Genomic DNA, 19,901 nt, shown 5'->3' on the forward strand with positions numbered 1-19,901 from the left:
CCTTTTTAGTCTCACTTTAAATAGCTCACTTGGCCAAGACGGTGAAAGGGTAGTGGGTGGGTAAAGGGCATGGGATCCTTGGAAGGTGCAAGTAATTTGCAAGAGGACAGTCACTGGCAAGAGTCCTCTGCCCCCCCCCCCCCAAATCTTCCTTCATACTGAATTCTACCTTTAGGGATTTTTATTCCTTTGGGTCTCATTAAAAAATACAAACATCCTTGGAGGTGTCAATCTACCCCAGCTGGTACCTTAGCTGCTAGTTAAGTGGAAGAGAGGCCTTGAGGGGAAAGGACTCAGGGGTTGGAAAAGGATAAAGGCAGCACAAGCCATAGTCCTATCCTCACCTCACAATGTTGTCCCCACATCAGCCTTCATATATGAAACATCTAATAATGATTTCTGGGACAAGAAGGAAGAAGCAAGTAACTTCATCTGAACTCTCAAGGGGGACAAGAGGACAACTGAGGGACTCAGAATGCCTAGGGATAGGGTCAGCCCAGAATGGAGACATCAGCAACATGCTCTTAGACCCAGCATATCTGATCCTGTTTACTAAACCAGACCAAAGAATCCCTGAATATGCCTATTTCCCATCTGTGACATGGATTGAGTCTTTGGGTAGCCTCCCTTTGGACTGCCAGTTTTAAAAATTTGTTTAAGGTGGGAACAGCAGAAAAACAATCATCTTAACAAACTGTAGCCCAGTCATTTCAATAGATTGGGTAACACAAAGTCCATTCTGTTTTATTTCTAACCCAAATATTGCAAATATACAGAAAAATACCAGTACAAAGTTAAACACATCCAGATTTATTTACATAATGCTAAAGAAATTTTGAGTTTCATTTCAATCTTTTTGACCCTTTCTTGGGAGCTACTAAATATGGAAAAGAGTTGGTGTATGTGTATTTGTGTGTGTGTAATGGCTTTATTGCATAACTGACATGGGTTACTAGGACATGATTTTACTGCCCTACATGCAATTGGCTGTGCCAAGAAAAGAGAAAATGACTATTAGAGCACATGCAGCAATGCTGTCTCCAGGACTGCCTTATGCCTTGGTAGGAAGCAGCTGCCTTCAGATGGGGAAGCACTGGGACCATTTGCTTAGGAAGGGGCAAGAAATAGGCACAGATGTCAAACAGAGAGAGACTCTCATTGTTTTGATCCACTAAGACAAAAGGAGAGTCTAACCAATAGTCGTCCTCCCAGACTTTCTGAAGAAAACAATTTCCACAGAGTTGTTATGTTAACTGAATAGAAAAGTGAGGGTGGAAGTTTCATTAAAATTCTGGGCCACATCAATAAATCATTATTATGTAGAATATAAAGTTTTCATATGTATATACATACATTTATATATATATGTATATATATATACATATATATATATGGTACAGATTAGTTTTATGACTTATGTATAAACAAGGACCATTAAGAATGTACCAGTTTGAAAAAATGCACATAGAAAGCTGTTGTGGATAATTCCAAGTTAGTATTTCAATTCTGACAGTTTCATTATAACTTAAGAGAAATCAAGATCCTGTTATGACAGTCATCCTCTATGGGGAAGAAGCCTGGAGCACTTGTAGGTATGGCTATCAATTCACTGGAAAGGGCAGCGTTCCCAAGCTGGCTGCATATGGGGGATGAGGGCAGGAGGGGACCACGAGCGTCCAAAGGCTGGCAGATGCAGCCAATCTGAACTTTGGTTGTTTAAAAGATGCTGAAGCACATATATATGTTCCCTTGCTTTGACTGGAGAGGGAGGTGCTGGTGTTCAGATTTGCTTACGCAACTGGATTATGGCTCCATCAGATTCTCATGACAGAAGTTAGATGGCCAAGGGGCCCCCCCAGCCTCCCCCAGACCTCTCAGCCCTCCCAGGCATTAGGCTGTGGGGGGTGGGAAGCAGAGGGGCTTCCTGTCCTTTTCTAGGGACTCCAACCTAACATGGATAACAATCACGATTTACAGACTAGAGTCTATAGCAGGATGGGGCAGAACACTCTCACCCACACCGTCTCTAGTTCACACCTGTTAGTGGATGGAGACCAACTCAGGAAAATTAGGGAACCTGGAAGCAAATCAGAGTTGTACTGAATAGTTACAGAATACTTAAGTTGATCAAGAATATTTTCTGGGCCACTGAGGAGGTGAGGAAGGCTGATGGAAGACAGAAAGGCTGCTAGAAGGCCTTTAAAAATAGCTATCCCTCACATCTGTCTCCCGTGTATCCACACACTAGCCCAAGACTGGGGAACCAGAGCACTTGGCCTCAAAGTACTTCTAAAAGTAGAGAAGGTTTCCAGTTCTTTCTCACCGAAATCAAACGGCTCAGTATATCTTGGGTTAGCCCTAGACACTTCTGGCATATCTTTACTTCTATAAATGCTACTAGTTAAAGTTCCAGAACACACTCCTGTTTTCATAGTGTTTAGGAGGGAAATGAATGCTATGGACCCAGCACAAGGAGGATTTAAGTTTCAAGTTCCTTTTTGTCCTAGAAGCAGTAAGAGTTCTGTGAATGGACCAACTCTTCTGCACAAGGATTCTCATCTGTCAAAGAGCATTGAAAGAGTTTTGAAGTTTGCAACTGCAGAACAGCAGTTAAACAGAGTATACAGGAAAATGCCTCCATGATCTAGGTTTCACTAACATTCTCTAACCAACTGGGCTAATAGGTGAAATGATAAGTTGGGTTTTCCTTTATCTTGCAGGCATAAATAGAAATATTATCAAGTCCTTTTCTGAAGACTCATAGTTAAGTCATCAGAAGCTAAAGATAAAAAATAAGTGTCCAGTATAGGATTATAAGAAGTAAAATGGGGTGGCTAGGTGGCACAGTGGATAGAGCACCAGCCCTGGAGTCAGGAGTACCTGAGTTCAGATCTGGCCTCAGACACTTCATAATTACCTAGCTGTGTGGCCTTGGGCAAGCCACTTAACCCCATTGCCTAGCAAAAACCTTAAGAAAAAAAAAAAGTAAAATGTCCGAAGTTGTCTTAAGATGACTGCAGCAAGTTCTGCCCCTCAATGCACTGTAGCCTTGGGGAAGTCACGCCTTTGTCAATTTTATCACCTGCAAAATGGGGATAATCCTAGGCCTACATATTTCAGGAATGCAGAGTATGAAATGTGAACATACCCAGAAGTGCTTTGTATATGAAAATGTAAGAATAGGTAGTAGTCAAGTAAAAAATATTAACTTTTTCCATCGCATATATGTGCTGTCATTATTCTGTGTATTATTTTCTAACATTTACACTAAAGGGAAGACAGTACCAGTTCCTAATTTAATATAAAATGAGCTGGGGGATGAGAAAAATATAAAGTCTTTTCTAAGCATCAGTTTTAAGCAGAAGGAGATGAATTGCTGAAAATATTATAATTTGGAATCTGGTATATTTTCAGAATGATTTAAGAGAGTTTATTAAGAGTTTATTAAAGAAAAACCTTTTCATTCAAAAAGCCTGGTGTTCTCTAGCCTTAACATATGCCAGCTCCTTCTCTAAAAACTGGTAACTTTCTGTCTCATCTTCTCCCTAAGTAATCCTGATTCTCATAATTTACTATAGTTTCAAAGTCTCCTGGATTCTTTTCTCCCCTACTTTCCCTGCCATTGTTGATCCATGCTGCTGATGGAGAATTTAGCCATCTGTTATTCAAGCATGTCAACAAAAGTTAATTTGGCACATTTAATCTTCACTGACTTTCTAACCACAATCTGACCCTAGCAGAAAAACAGTAGCTCCTAAGGACAGAAAAATCCCAAATCATGGTTAAAGGGGAAAATGAAAAACTGTGACCAGCACAGAATATATAAACTCAACTTATTATACTGTATCATGTATAGCAAATATTTAAGCTATAGCAAAACTAATGATTGCAACTTTTGTTTATTCTGTGAGAAAAATAATCTGCTTCTACTTCTATAATTCATTTACCATGGAAAAATATCAAATGAAGGTGGTTCCCCTTTCTTCCCAATTTTTAAATAAAACTTCAGTCATCTGGGCTAGAAGATGTTTTCCAAGCAACACGGCTCCATATGGGCAAGGTTATAGCCAAAATCTTTGAGTTAACAATTTGCTTGGCAGAATAGGAAACAGAGATGAAGAGGGCAATCCAGGAATACAATACATTTTTTAAAAAGCCTGTTAAGTTTGAAAATCTTGGTCCTAACTAACTTGATGAAAGATAACAGCAACTCAAAAAAAGCAAAAATACGCATCTGTTTTTATAATTCAATTAGTGAGGTATTGAAGGGCCAAAACCCAAAAGAAATGGAATACAGCAATGCCTAACCCTATGGAGGCTGCACTGCTCATTCAAAAAAATGAGTTCTTGAAGAAATCATTTAACCTAATCAAGCATCCATATCAAATACATACTTTGCAGCAAGTTCATCAGCACACACATACACAAAGTATGTCTGACAAAATGCCTCAGAAGGAGCAATAATTTCTTCTGTACTTGATTCTAGATCTAATATATATTCCCCTCTATGTCCCCCCTCCCTCCCCAGTTAAGAATATTTCTCTTTATGTTTTCCTGATTTAGTATTTCAGAAGCTCATGGCTCAGTTTAAACTCAGAGGGTAAGGGTATTGCCTGATGAAAATGGGGAAATAAAAACCACTGTGGTCTATGACCCCTGTAAAATACCGGGAGGAGTTGTGTGCTGGGCTAGGGCCTGCTGTTCTTAGATCAGCACTGTCCCCAGATGGAGAAAAACCTGCTAGGCTTATGTCAGTCTTTGCAGCCTCCATCCTCATTCCTGCAGCTGCTTCATGAGAAAGCTCAATGACAGCAGGGAGCACAATGGGAGAGTCTATGCGAGAGCTGGCAGCTACCCTGAGGTAGGCACCATGTAAAAAGACAGCAATAATAATAGCATTAGTGAAATGGTCCCTTCAAATTCCATTTCATTTCCCTTAAAAAAAAATCCCTACCACACTCAGCAGAAGGCCAAATTAAAAAGAAATTATTTAAGAACTTCTTCTCCCCAGAGGCATTGAATCCTGAAGAGTCTTGGGGGTTTCCCTTTCCCATCTTGCATTTCTGTGGTGAAGGTCCTTTGGGTCTCGATGGAAGCAGCAAAAAAAATGGAGCTGGGTTCCTCATATCGGGAAAGCCATTCCCCCGATCAGAGAAACAGGCACCATGAGAGGCAATGTAGATTCATCACCAGCACTTGAGCCTGTCTGTCCCAACTCCTTCAGAAGACTATTCGAGGAGATCCTGAGGAAAAAGAAAAACCAAGACTTCATGTCTTTTTTTTTTCAAGGCAAATGGGGTTAAGTGGCTTGCCCAAGGCCACACAGCTAGGTAATTATTAAGTGTCTGAGACCAGATTTGAACCCAGGTACTCCTGACTCCAAGGATGGTGCTTTATCCACTATGCCACCTAGCCGCCCAAGACTTCATGTCTTGAGACCAGTCGCTCACTTTCTGGGTTTAAAAATTCTTGTAACATTGATGCATTTTCCAGTTAATATCATATGTTAAAAAGAACAAGAACCACATTTGGTGTTTTAGCAGCCTCTCTGCCTCTCTTGGTCAACTTCTCCCATGACCTCATTGGTTGGATAAGCAAGAGATGGTCTTACCTCATCCGAGTCATCGTGGTAGTTACTTTTATTGTTATGGGAAACTGTGTCCAAAGTATCTACTCCGTCAACACCATTTGCCTCTGCGTGCTGCTGGAGAATTGAATACCTGTGTACCAAAAACCTGTAAATAGAAAACTTCTGTCAACCTTCTGCTGAGACAGGGACAGGAACCTTAAGAAACATGGTTCAAACACAGAGGGAACACACTAGGATTGATTTTGTATCTAGTTTGCAGATGCTTAGAATGTAAACTCTCAGAGGGCTGGCAGAGCTTCATTTCTATTTTCATATCCCCACTAGCTACCACACATTGCCTAGAAGACAAATGTTCTTGATGATTGATTGACAGATGATTCTTCAAAAGAATAAATCATGAACAGATTTGGCTGTGATTCTTTCACAAGATCTCTCTACATGTGATCTACATTTTAAGGATAGACCCAGGTGGTTCAGGGGTTATAAGCCATATTCTGGCTATTTTTTCCATTTTTTTTGTTTTTTGTTTTTTTGCAAGGCAAATGGGGTTAAGTGGCTTGCCCAAGGCCACGCGGCTAGGTAATTATTAAGTGTCTGAGATCAGATTTGAACCCAGGTACTCCTGACTCCAGGGCCAGTGCTTTATCCACTGCGCCACCTAGCTGCCCCATTATTTTTTCCATTTGAATGAACATCTTTGCTCCATGGTCCTTACCTGCCCCCACAGACGTATTTCTTTACAATGAGAACGCCGGCTATGATTGTGATCAACATCAGTCCCACAATGGCCAGGATAATTGGAGTAGAATTTGAAGAAGATTTCTTGGTAAAGAGAAAACACACACAAATACTTCTGATAGTAATGTATATTCTTGAGCAGAATTCAGACATTCCCCTCTTTCCTTTTGTAAAACAATTTCCCGTTCCTAATCTGAAGCTAAACAGAGGGGATGTTCCCCACTGCCTCAAACTCAGCAGTTGGAATGTGCAAGTCATATTCCTGGGATAACAATATCTTAGGGTCAAACCACTGAAAGACAAGAACTGTCCCCAGCGATTTCTGATTACTGGCACCCTGGCCTCAAGGGCAGAAGTCCGAGAATCTAGGACATGACAGGAGGTGGATTTGGGACTGTATTTTAGTGTCGAGGGAAAGACTCCTCAAGACTGAGGACCCTAGTTTGAACCAAGATTCTACTGTCAGATTAGGAGTGAGGACCCATCAGTGTAATCAGCAAATGGCTGCAATACTCCCCACTCCTCCAATTTGTATTACACAAATTTCAGCTATTGTTAGTGTTTTCAGTCTATGTGACATTGCACAAGTCTTTAAACTTCTTGCCATCTTCATGTGCAAGAGGTGGGAGTTCAACTAGATAATCTGAGGCCATGGATTCTATATTTAGACTGAAGCTGTCCTCAAATGCTACTTGAAAAGTAGGTATTCCAGTACTTTCTTGTAGAAATAAGGAATGATTTCATTTTCTCTTACTATATACTTTATTTTGTAATTTCTTAATGTCAGAGTTTGCAGCTGACCTACCTAAGACTCAGTACCTCATTAGGAGTGTGTATTTTCCAGAATACACATTAGGGATTCAGTCACAAGCTTTCCCTGTGGATGGGAGTCTTGCTACTATATAAACTTTTGATTGGTCTTACTACTACTGCCCCCCCCCCTCCTCTTAATCATCATACTACCTTGTTTGACTTTATATTATCTGACCTTTCTCCCTGTCCCACAATCTTTAAACAAAAATGTTCTTTGTAAATTTATAGTTCTAAACTAACCAGGTCCAAACTCAAAAGCCCTCACCAGCTCACTCAACTTGATCCTCTATGCCCCCAGCTTCTTGGACCTTTCTTCTTCCCAATGAGTTCCATAAATTTACTTATTTCTGTGCTTCTAGTACTTTGACTTTACCAACCTTTGTTTTTCTCCTGCTGCAATGGGAGTTCAATGTGCTATGCAACCCCCCTGCCCTTTAATTGCTCCCAACTCAGTGGATGGCTGACCTTCTTGGGACAAGAGAGTACCCAACTAGTACCTGCTTGTCCGGACTCAAGTAACTGCTTGTACACTTCTTCTTTAAATTTTTTTCCTCTCGGTCTGGACTCATCCCCCCTTGACATTTGTCTCCAGGAATTTTCCGATATCTGAAATTTCAAAAGAGGCATTCAGATACAAAGAAATGAAGGACCCACTCCTGGAGCTCTCACAGCAGTCACCCTGAAACTTTAAGGACCCTCCTAAGTCTTTGGTTTCAGCATCATGAGAGGAAAAACCCTGGCAAGGACTGCTCTGTGCTCCCCTGCTTGTATCCCTAGGAAAAACACCCAACAAATTCCAAAAGATCTGAAGGACTGTTGGCCTCTCCAGGGGCAGGGAGCCCTAAAAAGTTCAAAACTGTTCCAGGGCTGACAGGAGTGAATTGTCTCTTCATTTCAGGGCAGGTAACCTGGCTGTCAGAGCAGGTGGGACTGAGACATGGGTTAGAACCAGTCCCCTTAACTTTGGAACATAAACCATTCATTCTAGATGTGTCCACTTTACCCTTTTGTTGTTAAATGCTCTTCTGTTCCATAGAGACAGAACTCGAGATCATGGCCCTTCAGCTCAGGTTGTTCTACACACTTGGAATCATTTTCTGGACGGAAGTAGCCAAAATCACTGTAAAGGATAGAATAAAAATGAGAGTCACCTGAAGGTCTATGGAAAGGCTGTGTAAGTAAGTCGTCAGCAAGAGAATGGTTTTGGGGGCAGCTAGGTGGTGCAGTGGATAGAGCACTGGTCCTGGAGTCAGGAGGACCTGAGTTCAAACCTGGTCTCAGACACTTCATAATTACCTAGCTGTGTGACTTTGGGCAAGTCACTTAATCCCACTGCCTTGCAGAGAGAGAGGGAGAGAGAGGGAGAGGGAGAGGGAGAGGGAGAGAGAGGGAGAATGAGAATGAATGGTTTTTATTGTTGCTGTTTTTGTTTTTGGAGGGGGAAGGGAGCAGAGTAATACTCTATTTCTATTTCACTAGAAGAAGAATCTGGGAGAACATTACAATCACTGAGGAAAGCTCATTTTCTTTCTTTTTTTTTTTTTTAAAAAGAAAGAAATATTCAGTCTCATAAGAAAAGACTGGACTGGATGTGAGAGGCACCCTAACCAAGCACCTCAGGCCCAACTTAAGAGGGTCCACAAAGGTAGAGGGTCCAAGCCTGCCAATTCAGAATTAGGATAGGGGGACTCAAGAAAGAAGTAGCTAAGGAAGAAATCCTCATTAAGGGGCATTAGTTTCATGTAAAACTTGTGTTTTAAAGCAGCTTTATTTCCACATTTCTATAACTCAATTTTGTTAAAAGAATATTTTCCTAGGACAATGATCAGTGTCAGAAGGAATGTGGGAAATCTGGGACACTAATACATTGTTGATGGAGCTGTGAACTTATCCAACCTTTCTGGAGAGCAATTTGGAATTAAGCCCAAAGGGTGATAAAAATGTGCATACCCTTTGACCCAGCAATACCACTACTGGGTCTATACCCTGAAGAGATTATGAAAAAGGGTAAAAACATCACTTGTACAAAAATATTCATAGCAGCCTTGTTTGTGGTGGCAAAGAATTGGAAATCAAGTAAATGTCCTTCAATTGGGGAATGGTTTAACAAACTGTGGTATATGTATGTCATGGAACACTATTGTTCTATTAGAAACCAAGAGGGATGGGAATTCAGGGAAGCCTGGAAGGATTTGCATGAACTGATGCTGAGTGAGATGAGCAGAACCAGAGAAACACTACTGTACACCCTAATGGCGGCATGGGGGTGATGATCAACCTTAATGGATTCGCTCATTCCATCAGTGCAACAATCAGGGACAATTATGGGCTGTCTGCAATGGAGAATACCATCTGAATCCAGAGAAAGAATTGTGGAATTTAAAAAAAGACCAAAGACTATTACCTTTAATTTAGGAAAAAAACCCATTATCTTATGTCATTTTGCTATCTCTTATACTTTATTTTTCTTCCTTAAAGATATGATTTCTCTCTCAACACATTCAACTCAGATCACTGTATACCATGGAAACAATGTGAAGACTAACAGACTGCCTCCTTTGGGGGTGGGGGAGGGAAGATTAGAGGGAAAATTGTATAACTCAGAATAAATATAATCTTTAAAAAAAGAAACGAATACTTTCCTTCTAACTTTCAGGCTTCCAAGAAAACAATTCAGGAAAGACTTCTCACCCCTATTAATTAAAACCCTGCCTATTTCAGGGAAGTTTACCTCTTATGGTATATAAAGGGGCATTGCCTTGTGTGTCTCCTAAAATAGTTGTGCTTGGGTCACTCAAGCATTTCCCCATCTTAGCACAAGAAGTAACTGGTCCAAAATGTCAGTGATGCAAGGGAAGGCTCCACAAAGCTTGATAATACCACTTTAGGAAGCTACTGCCTCCATGTCCCCTGCATGGCAGTCTTGACTTCTACCTATTTTGTAGGAGGCTTCCATAACCTGGTGTTCTACCTCTGAACACTAGGCCTCTGCAATTCTCTGAGTCAAATATGCCATAGGCATAGTTTCTTAGGGATTTTTTTCTTGATGTTTTCTACAGATTTTTTGGTTTCATTCTCTTCTCACTTTTTCCAAGTCAGAATTATTGAGTTAAAAGTTCATGGCCCTGCCTCAATTTCTTTCTTTTTTTTTTTTTAAGATTTTTCAAGGCAATGGGGTTAAGTGGCTTGCCCAAGGCCACACCGGCTAGGTAATTATTAAGTGTCTGAGGCCAGATTTGAACTCAGGTACTCCTGACTCCAAGGCCAGTGCTCTATCCACTGCACCACCTAGCTGCCCCTACCCTGCCTCAATTTCACTCAGCTGATGGAATATCCTTCTTCCCTCTCCATTTCCTGTAGAATAGCATTCATCTACTCTGGGAAAGCTCCACAAACATTTGAAAAATACTGAAATTTTGTCAGATTAAAAATAGGTCTATTAAATAAAGACACCCTTAGGGAGACAATGCCTTCCCTAGTGACATGCCAAAAGGGGAAAGGGCAGAGAAGTGCTGAAATGAAGGATGTGTCTACCAGAGAAAGTCCTCAAGGGTGCAGGGGCAGACGGATGGCTGCTTGGTCACCACGTAGTCTCGGCCATTATGACAGACTGAAGACTTGCGCAATCGCAGGTACTCTTCCTTGTAGCCCAGGATACATCCATCATCATGGTCTCCAGGGTCTGTGGAGTGAGCCAGCCATATGGTATAGTCCTTCTCCTCACCTGAGGAAGGAAATGTGAAGCAATGTGAAACAGCTGCTGTACTTCAACCAGTGACATCAGTATCTGACTGCCTTCTCGGGGTTGGGGGGCAGGGGAGGGAATTGTAAAATTCAAAACCTTACAAAAAGTGATAGGTGGAAACTACTATTGTATATAATTGGAAAACAAATAAAATATCTATCTTTAAAAAATCAAAACGAGATACCAGAAGGGGAAAGGAGGGAAGCTATACAACCTTAGCTTCACTTTGGAATTGAAACAGAACCACAGGATAAATCTGGAGCTCAAAACCCACTGAATTTCCATTTATTTGTAAATTGTTCATATCTGCCCCTAATGTGGGATAAGCACTTGGAGTGCAGGTGTTAATTCTCTTTTCATTTCAGGAGCAGGAAACTCAATTGCTAGAACAAAGCATAAATAAGACAAAGATTGTTAAGTCCAATCCTAATATATGTCAGCTTCCAAGCAGAGGGGTTAGTGGTGAAGAACATCAGTTTGGTTGTGCTCACAGTCTATATCCCTAATTTCAGCCAATCATTTTGCAATAGTATGCTGCAGATCTCAAGAGAATTAGACTAGAGACAATAACCCAAAGCTCAGAATAATCTATGACCACAACCAGAAAAACAAATCCAAAGATCAGGTTCTGATGACAGTGGGTAGTGTGACCATCTTGTACATGAACATTGCTAATTTAACTTAAATGCTCTGTAGGATGGTCATAGTTTAGGGAAAAGAGGATAGCTATCTATTCCAGGAAAGCTAGGTCACCTCCCACAGTCTATTTAATTAATTTAGATCAGAGTGACTCATGAGTGCTAAATGAATCTTTAAGCTGCGGAGTCACTGAAATAAGATTTGGAGAGACTGGATAAAAAAGCTCTTATAAATGGTCAAACCTAGAATTTGATTGCATCCTCTTCACAGCATGATAAAACCATCTCAGATACTGTCAACAATCCATGTCACTCATGGATCATTGTCATTCTTGAAGCCCTGCTCTGGACCTGACATCTGTTGTGTCACTTGCCTGAGCATAGAGCCCTTGAAGAATGATCTAAAAATGTTCCTAAGCCAAGAAGTTTCAAGCCCACCTAGCTCCTGTCCTGGGTTCACGCTGTGGACAAAGCAAATAAATCAATGTTCAGAATCTCTTCTCCTACAACAAATTGTGTGAGAACAAATGACTACAATTAAGCCTCTGAATCAGTTAGGTGGTGCATAGAGTGGATAGAGCTCTGGTCCTGGAATTAGAAGGACCAGAGTTCAAATCCAGCTTCAGACACTTAATAATTGCCTAGCTGTGTGACCTTGGGCAAGTCACTTAACCCCAATGCCTTAAATAAACAAAAAAAAATTTTAAAAAGAAAAGCAAATAAGCCTCTGAAAAGCTCCAATAGTAAAACAATGTCTTCTGACATGCCTCAACAATTAAGTCCAAAATCTTTCTTTCATTTTGATTTTGAAAAACATTGCTTGGGGACTTAGGTGGCTTGGCTACAAGAAGATAACCTCCATTGGTTCCTCATGTCTCTCTCCTCCCACAGCACCTCTCCCTGCCCTCTCCTCCCCCCCAAGGTGGGTTCACAGGGCAGGCATAGTAAACACTCACAGTTCCTGACAAGGATGTCTTTAAAATCGATGGTATAGGAGAACCATTTCCGGGAAAATAAAGATTCCGTGAAACCCCAAATACTGATATTCATGGACTTAGCCCCCGGCTCTGATGCTAGGCCAGTGAAATAAATGGGTTCCTTGGAAAATGTGTATAAATTCCAGCACTGTCCTTCATCTGTGGAGAACCTAAACACACATTGGTTGAGAGTTATAAAGAGGTTCTGATGTTAACAGTGGAATCCAGTAAAGATGGGGAGCACTGAGGAGCCACCTTATATTGGCAGGACCAAACTGGAGGCAGCAGTTCAAGCTAAGCAGAGGCTGGCTTCTCTACCAGCTTCATCCTTCTTGCTCACAGTTATTGGGAAAGAAACAGGGGGTTCATTCAGTGAGTCACCTATAATGTTAGATGTGAAGAAGGTCCAGAAAAATTATCTTAAAGGAAAGGATGGGTGAAGATGGTGGCCATGGGCTAAGGTAAGGAGAGGCTCCAAAATCAAATAGAAACTATTCCATCATAACAGCACTGGGGAAATTTATTTTTAAACCAGATTGTCTGAATAACATTCTGAGGCAGGAAAACTGGCAAAAACTCTTAAGGAATTGGAAAGAGAAAGGAAGAGACAAGCCATGACTTTTATTCAGAGTAGATATGCCATCAATGCCTTCCAGGAGCCCTCCCTGATGTTCTGTAGGGTCTGAAGTCCTCACACCCTCCTCTGCCCTCCCACTTCCAGACTGCAGACCATCCCCATATCTGCCCTGGGTGGGGACAGTGTGAGTGGAGTTGAGCTCATGCATACTTAATCACATTGATAGGATGGCCGCTGTGCTCAATGGCTACGATAAGGCCTCCTGAATCCAGGATAGTGTAATAATGAGGTCCTTCTAGCATCTTTGTCCAGGAGTAGCCGCCATCATCGGTGATGTAGACGTCTGGGATCATCACTGAGATGGCATCTCCCACACTACCTGCAATACAAGTCACCACTTCTCATTAGCAGATCCTGGCAGGACAGGGGATTCCTGCCAGCAATTCTGAATGAATGTAATCTGATCTCTTCTATGAAAAGAAGAGCAGGCTATTTAAGAGACAGGATATGGGGGATCTCTGCTCAGGTGTTCTATAAACTGTGTGTGTGAGTGAAGTACTAATTGTCTCTGAATAGGAAATGCAAAGAAGACAAACCCAACCTAGAAGAGTGCTTCTTTCAGTACCTTTAGCTGCCTCCTTACCATGAGCGATGACTATGCCCACAGCATTGGGCTCTGAGAGGGGTGCCATTGGAACATTCAGCTTCTGAGAAATACTGTAGGAGGCATGGATGTGAAGACTACACTGTAAACAGAAACCCAGAAGAATCGGTTTAAGTTGAGATCAAATGGCTATCCTAAACAATAGCTTTTCCAATAAAACGTTTAATTTAACTTAGACTTCAATAAAACATCCCTGATTCAGAAGCATATAATTTTTTATTTTAGGTTCTTTTTTTTTAAGTTTTTGCAAGGCAATGGGATTAAGTGGCTTACCCAAGGTCACACAGCTAGGTAATTATTAAGTGTCTGACTCCAGGGCCAGTGCTCTATCCACTGCACCACCTAGCCACCCCTATTTTAGGTTCTAAAGGGAGTTTTGTTAATTTTTTAATTTGTTAATTTTTACTCCTGTATATAGAAAATTTCCATATAAACTGAGAATGATAATGAAGCCAGACCATCAATAATCAATCTGCTGAGGCTGCTCACAAGAGGCAGCATGACACTAGATCTTAGTCAAGCAGCCCTTGGTTCTTGGGTCTGCCTCTCACAAGCTGCTGGCTAACCCTGGGGAGCTCACTCATCCTCTATCCTAATCTCCAGTCTCACATCTCACATTAAATGTCCCATAAACATTTTATGCTTCCTAAGCCCAAACTCCCATTTCTTCTTTCCCCTGCAAATCTAGACTCTTATTAACTTTTGTTACTGTCAGGTCCTTCATCTTTCATTCTTACTCTCCACAGAAGCTGCAGCTGAGGCCTGTCAATCCCTTTCACAACATCTCTCATTTGTCTCTGTTCCCTTATCAGCCCTGACCCCACTATCACCATGGTATAAGCCTTTATCACCTGGGCCTCCTGCCCCAGTCCTTCCTCTACTCAACTACAAAATGATCTTCAAGAGAAGATCTGACCATTTCACTGCCTGTGTAATAAACTCTGATGACTCCCATAGTTTTTCTTGGGGTCATTTTTGAAGAAAAATCTCATAAGGCCAAGATGACCTCACTCAGACCTGCAGAACCAAAATCCAGATGTCTGTCTTTTCCTTTTCTTACCTCTCAGTCCCAACATGTCTACTTTTTGGATCTCAGGTAGTTAGTCACCTCACATTTCTAGACTTCTTTCCTAAGACTGTTTGTTCCATTTACTGCTCTTGAAAGCACATACTAAGAGTGATTAACTGATTTCCCCTGTATCAGCTCCTAAAGGTAGAGGAGACTTTTATTCTACCCTTACTTGACAAAATATTCTTACATTTCACAGAACTTTGGGAGATCTCGACAGACACTTGAGCTTTTCATATTAAAATCTTGTCATCAATATACTATCCATTCACCATAGCAACAGAATATGCATTGTGCTGATTCCAACATACTAATACCTGAATATGTCCACATCCCAAAATGAGAGATTTAAAAGAAAAAGATATGTCAGACTCTAGATCAATGGGATAAAACAACTACTTTCCTTCTCAAATGAATAATTGCAAGTGCTGAAGTAATTCGCCATCAGCTAAGGTATTTTCACCTCTAAATTCTCCATCTTAAGTTGTGGATCCTAAGTAATTAGATATTAAAGATAGTGATTTTAAGACTTCTGCCGGTGATATAGCATGGGAACAAAGAAACTCTTTAAACAAACCTCCTCTTTATTTTTAGCTGTTGAGTCACACTTGCTGTTTTCAGGTTTCCTCAGGAGCTTCCACCTTCCTCCTTGGTCAAAAGTAATCATAGACTGGATAGAATTATCTGATTGGAGAAAAGAGACACTTAGTATGAATAGTCAAAAGTTCCTGAATTTATTTATATTATACCTCTTTCTCTAAATAAAAAGAATACAGCCTTTTATCTCCTGGAGCCCAGATACCAACAAATATTTATTAACTAGTATTGAACTAGTATTCAATACTACAGAATGATGACTTTCCAAAGGAAATCAACTGGAGTAATGGAAAGATCTCTAAAAGATCTTAAATTGAAAATCTTCCCCCACTCACCTCCCACCCCAGCAAAACCCTTGAAGAAACAAATAGATATATAGCCTTTCTCCATGCTTCTCCTGGAGATGAAGTCATCCAGGAGATCCTCTATGATCTTTATTCCAACAGATTGATGGCACTTGATGGGCTTCAAAGATTCTCTGAGGCTAGTTATTATTTCCAATTTACAAATTAGATAAACTGCAGAGTCTTCTACCTCTATTGCCCCTTGTCCTTTCTATTAAAGCTCTCCTGCTTTTTAATTTCATGAATCATTAAGCACAAAATAAGCTCCCACTACCTCATAGGAGGATAAAAAGACAAAATGAGATCTCTTAGTTTATATTCTCCCTGGGGATAATTGCCAAAAGAGGACTTTACAACTGATCCTAAGGGGAGTCACTGAAGTTTCCCGAGGGCCATGACCAGAACTGTACTTAAATGACACCATGTTGATGACTGTGTGTGGATGGGAGTTGGGAGTAATATTAGACAAGAAGATCCACTGGGATCTTCCACTCTCATAGCCAAAGAGAGATGAGGAGGGCCAGAGTAGTGGTGTTGGCCTTGTGAGCAGAGAAGGAGGAAGAATATATTCATTTCTCTACTGTTGCTGAGGGTGCCTGTTCAGGAACCTCTGAACCATTCCTCTTCATTTTCTGTCACCCCTCTTCTCTGATCAGTTGTCCAAACTTTTCTATTCTGCTATTTCTCTCCCATCTGTTCCCTTTTCACTCATATGATCACTGCCCTGAGATCTGGCCTCGTTACCTTTCACCCAGATTAGTGTGACACCCTCTTCATTGATCTCTCTCCAATCTTTCCTATAACACATAGCTGCCAATGATTTTCCTTTTTTAAATTTTTATTAGTATTGATGTCTTCTTTTTTTGACATCACTTTTATTCACAAATATATTCCTCTCTTCTCTTCCTATCCAGGCACCATCCCTTGTGACAAATACTAAAAGAGGGGAAAAAACAGTGAAGCAAAACTAAGCATCAACTGACCCTAATGGCACAGTGGGTGTTCCCCAGTCATCATGTTCCTTATCAGCAAAGGAGGAAGAGATGCATGCCAGGGATCTTTTCTAAAGCTCAGTTTTGACTCTGTCATGCTCACTTTCAAAGAACTGATGGGTCCATATCACCTCTGGGATAGCCCACAAACTATTCTTGGCATTCTACAACCTGGTTGCAGCATATCTTCCAGTCAGACTAAAGGAGGCAGGCTCACCCAAGTCACCAAGCCCATTGCTGGGTCTCCCCTAAGTCTCAAGTCACTTCTGATAATCCTGCAAGGAAGTCCCCTGGGATGCCACCTCCTAACTAGGGCCTCTCCTCATCCCCCAGCTGCCACTGCCATTTCATTAAAATGATTGTGTTCACATTATCCTTATAGAGGCACATGTTGCTTCAGCCAATACAATATAAGCTCCTCAAGAACAAGATCCAATTTGTTTCTGTCTTTGTACCCTAGGTTTATATCATTGTTCTGGGTAAACAGTAAGTGCCTAATAACTTCTGAGGGGGAAGACTCATCTTCATGAGTTCAAATTTAGCCTCAGATATTTACTCAGAAACTTATCCAGACGTAGGCAAATCACTTAACCCTGCTTGCCTCAGTTTCCTCATCTGTAAAATGATCTGGAGAAGGAAATGACAAATCACTCCAGCACCTTTACCAAGAAAATGGGCTCATGAAGAGTAGATACAACTGAAATAATTTAACAAATAACAGCTGATTGATTTCCCTAGTTTTTAGTTTTACTATATACACATTTGCAAGTTGATAGACCTTATAATTTAAAATAAACAAACCTCTAGGAGTCAGAGTCTTATAATATGCTGCTGTAACATGTACAATAACCCTGTGGGCCATAGCTATTGTTTTCCCTTCATCCCACAGCCACCTTCAAAGAGACCATGGTAGGGTCAGTCAGACTGGTTCAACCTAAGGTCTAGAGACTGACAACTATCACCAAACTTCTTCCTTTGGTCCAGCTCTGCCCACTTTTCCATCCTTCCAAGACTCTCCTGAACAATTTACTTCAAACAGAGGGCTACAATACAAATAGATGCGATGAAGGAAGAAAGACTCATAAAACTGAATTAAAGATAAGACTTCACCTTTTAGAGTCTTATCCTATCAGCTAAGATTCTTTTAGAGAGGGGATTCAAGAGTTCATCCCTTGAAAGCCTAGTCTTTCAATTAGCACAACAAGATAGAAAAGAAATGTGTACATGTAACCCACCTTCAGAGAGGACACTGGTCATGTAAACCCCTCGAAGGGAAGTCACATTGGTGAAGTCTGTGTCCCCTCCTGTTGTAGTATAGAGATGGCGCTCCAGTGATTTGGAATAAACAATGCCTCGATCATCTGAGATATAGATTGTGCCAAATCCAGTATCTGAAACAAACAAAAGCAACTCTTAGAAAGAAATATCAGAGAAAACATTGCAAACCCTAAAGAATTCTTCCTCTTGCTGGTGCAGAGGCAGAGCACTGGCAAGGAAAGCTTAATGCTCATGAAATTCTGACACACCCCCTTTCATCAGAGATATTATAAAAGGCCCTGGGGCAGCTGGGTGGCACAGTGGATACAGCACTGGCCTTGGAATAAGGAGGACAAGAGTTTGAATCCAGCCTCTGACACATACTAGTTATATGACCTTGGGCAAGTCACTTAATCTGATTGCCTCCTCATGTCCAGGGCTATCTCCAGGATCTCTGATTCATATCTGGAGGAGAAAGAGAGGCTGGTGACTTAGCACAGCAACCCTCACTCAAATCCAACTCATGTGCTGTCATGGAATCACCTCCCTGATGTTATGGTCTTCTTTGAGAATAAAGGACAAACATTATTATTATTTTAAAAGGTCATAGAGTAGATATATTCTTTCGGTACCACACTGAACTAGGTCATTCCTATCTCTAAGCTTTTGTGTTCCCCAAGAAATGAACAAATGTACACCTCAAGCACATATACCATCATGTTGGGTGACTTTTTTTAAAAGAGAAGCTAATATATTTTGCTAATAGGATATAAGTAGAAAAGAAAAAGCAGCACTTGAGAATCTGAGAGGCAGCCTGATGAAGGAATAGACAGCTGGCTTCAGAATTTAGACAAAATGGGCTCAAGCCCTAATTTCACACACACACACACACACACACACACACACACACACACACACACACACACTCTCTCTCTCTCCATGTGAACATAAACAAGTTACTTAACTTCTTGGCATCCCAGGCAGCCTTCTTAGGCTAAATTTCACCAAGAAGTTCCCTAGATCAATTAAATAATAAGTCCATACACATTGGAGCCCTCCCTCCTCTGAGAAGTTATGGGAAAACTTTAAAGAGATAGATAGATATTGAAGAACATGCAATGAAAACGAGCTCACCTCCAGGTTCATCAACATGCATGAACACCATATCATCATTGGCAGCTAAAATAGAATAGAACTGTTCCTGTCCCACAGAAGGTAGTTGGGCCATATTCCATGTCTCTCCTTCATCTATGGACACATGAATCCTTCTTGTTGAGCCCTGCAAAAAAGGGGAAGATTTATCCTTCAATCTCACTCAGATGCCACACACACACACACACACACACACACACACACACACACACACTAACATGTGTATATATAGATATATATGCATGCACATATACACACACAGACATTAAAGTAAAGTAATGTCTCATTCATTCAGATGAACAATGAATGACCCAAGGAGAAAAAAGTCAGGAACCTGAAAAAGCAATAATCAGAAAAAGGAGTAATGGAAGCATGGACAACACAGTAGCCCAAATAATCATGGGCTTCCTCTTTGGATAAAGAGGATTTGGGGGTTTTGATAAACTGCAGTTCAACGTTAAGTGAACAGAGTGACATGGCAGACAAAAATGCTAATGTGTACAAGAAGGTAGACATAGCCTATGAAGAGAGGAGATGAGCTCTGTTCTACTCTGTCCTGATCAGACCACACCTGGAGGGAGCACTGAATTCAATCCTGTGGTGCCACGTTTCCGAATGATCTCAACACCTTCCTTCTTAATCAAACAATACTCATCCCTCCATCCTATGGCTAGCAAGCATCGACTTTCTTCTTTCTCTACTGCCTATGATTTAGAGCCTAAACCCCTCCCCCCTCTCTCGTTTCCAT

At 41.0% G+C, this 19,901-nt stretch overlaps 1 protein-coding gene across 3 annotated transcripts in view; it reads right to left on the minus strand.

The window, feature by feature from the left end:
- Window positions 1-789: 789 nt before the first annotated feature.
- SORT1 (sortilin 1) overlaps window positions 790-19,901 on the minus strand; it is a 69,403-nt gene continuing 50,291 nt past the window's right edge. For all 3 annotated transcript variants that reach the window (XM_074188340.1, XM_074188339.1, XM_074188341.1), the window contains exons 9-20: window positions 19,136-19,280; window positions 17,980-18,135; window positions 15,389-15,495; window positions 13,722-13,824; window positions 13,289-13,457; window positions 12,481-12,671; window positions 10,676-10,865; window positions 8,145-8,261; window positions 7,639-7,747; window positions 6,306-6,412; window positions 5,612-5,735; window positions 790-5,243 (exon numbers count right to left, since the gene is read on the minus strand). In XM_074188340.1, coding sequence (XP_074044441.1) covers window positions 5,229-5,243; window positions 5,612-5,735; window positions 6,306-6,412; window positions 7,639-7,747; window positions 8,145-8,261; window positions 10,676-10,865; window positions 12,481-12,671; window positions 13,289-13,457; window positions 13,722-13,824; window positions 15,389-15,495; window positions 17,980-18,135; window positions 19,136-19,280 — 1,533 coding nt within the window. In that variant the 3' untranslated portion in view covers window positions 790-5,228. The remainder of the gene's footprint in view (window positions 5,244-5,611; window positions 5,736-6,305; window positions 6,413-7,638; window positions 7,748-8,144; window positions 8,262-10,675; window positions 10,866-12,480; window positions 12,672-13,288; window positions 13,458-13,721; window positions 13,825-15,388; window positions 15,496-17,979; window positions 18,136-19,135; window positions 19,281-19,901) is intronic.

The sequence above is a fragment of the Macrotis lagotis genome, chromosome 5 (genome assembly GCF_037893015.1).
Source record: "Macrotis lagotis isolate mMagLag1 chromosome 5, bilby.v1.9.chrom.fasta, whole genome shotgun sequence".
Classification (NCBI taxonomy): domain Eukaryota; kingdom Metazoa; phylum Chordata; class Mammalia; order Peramelemorphia; family Peramelidae; genus Macrotis; species Macrotis lagotis.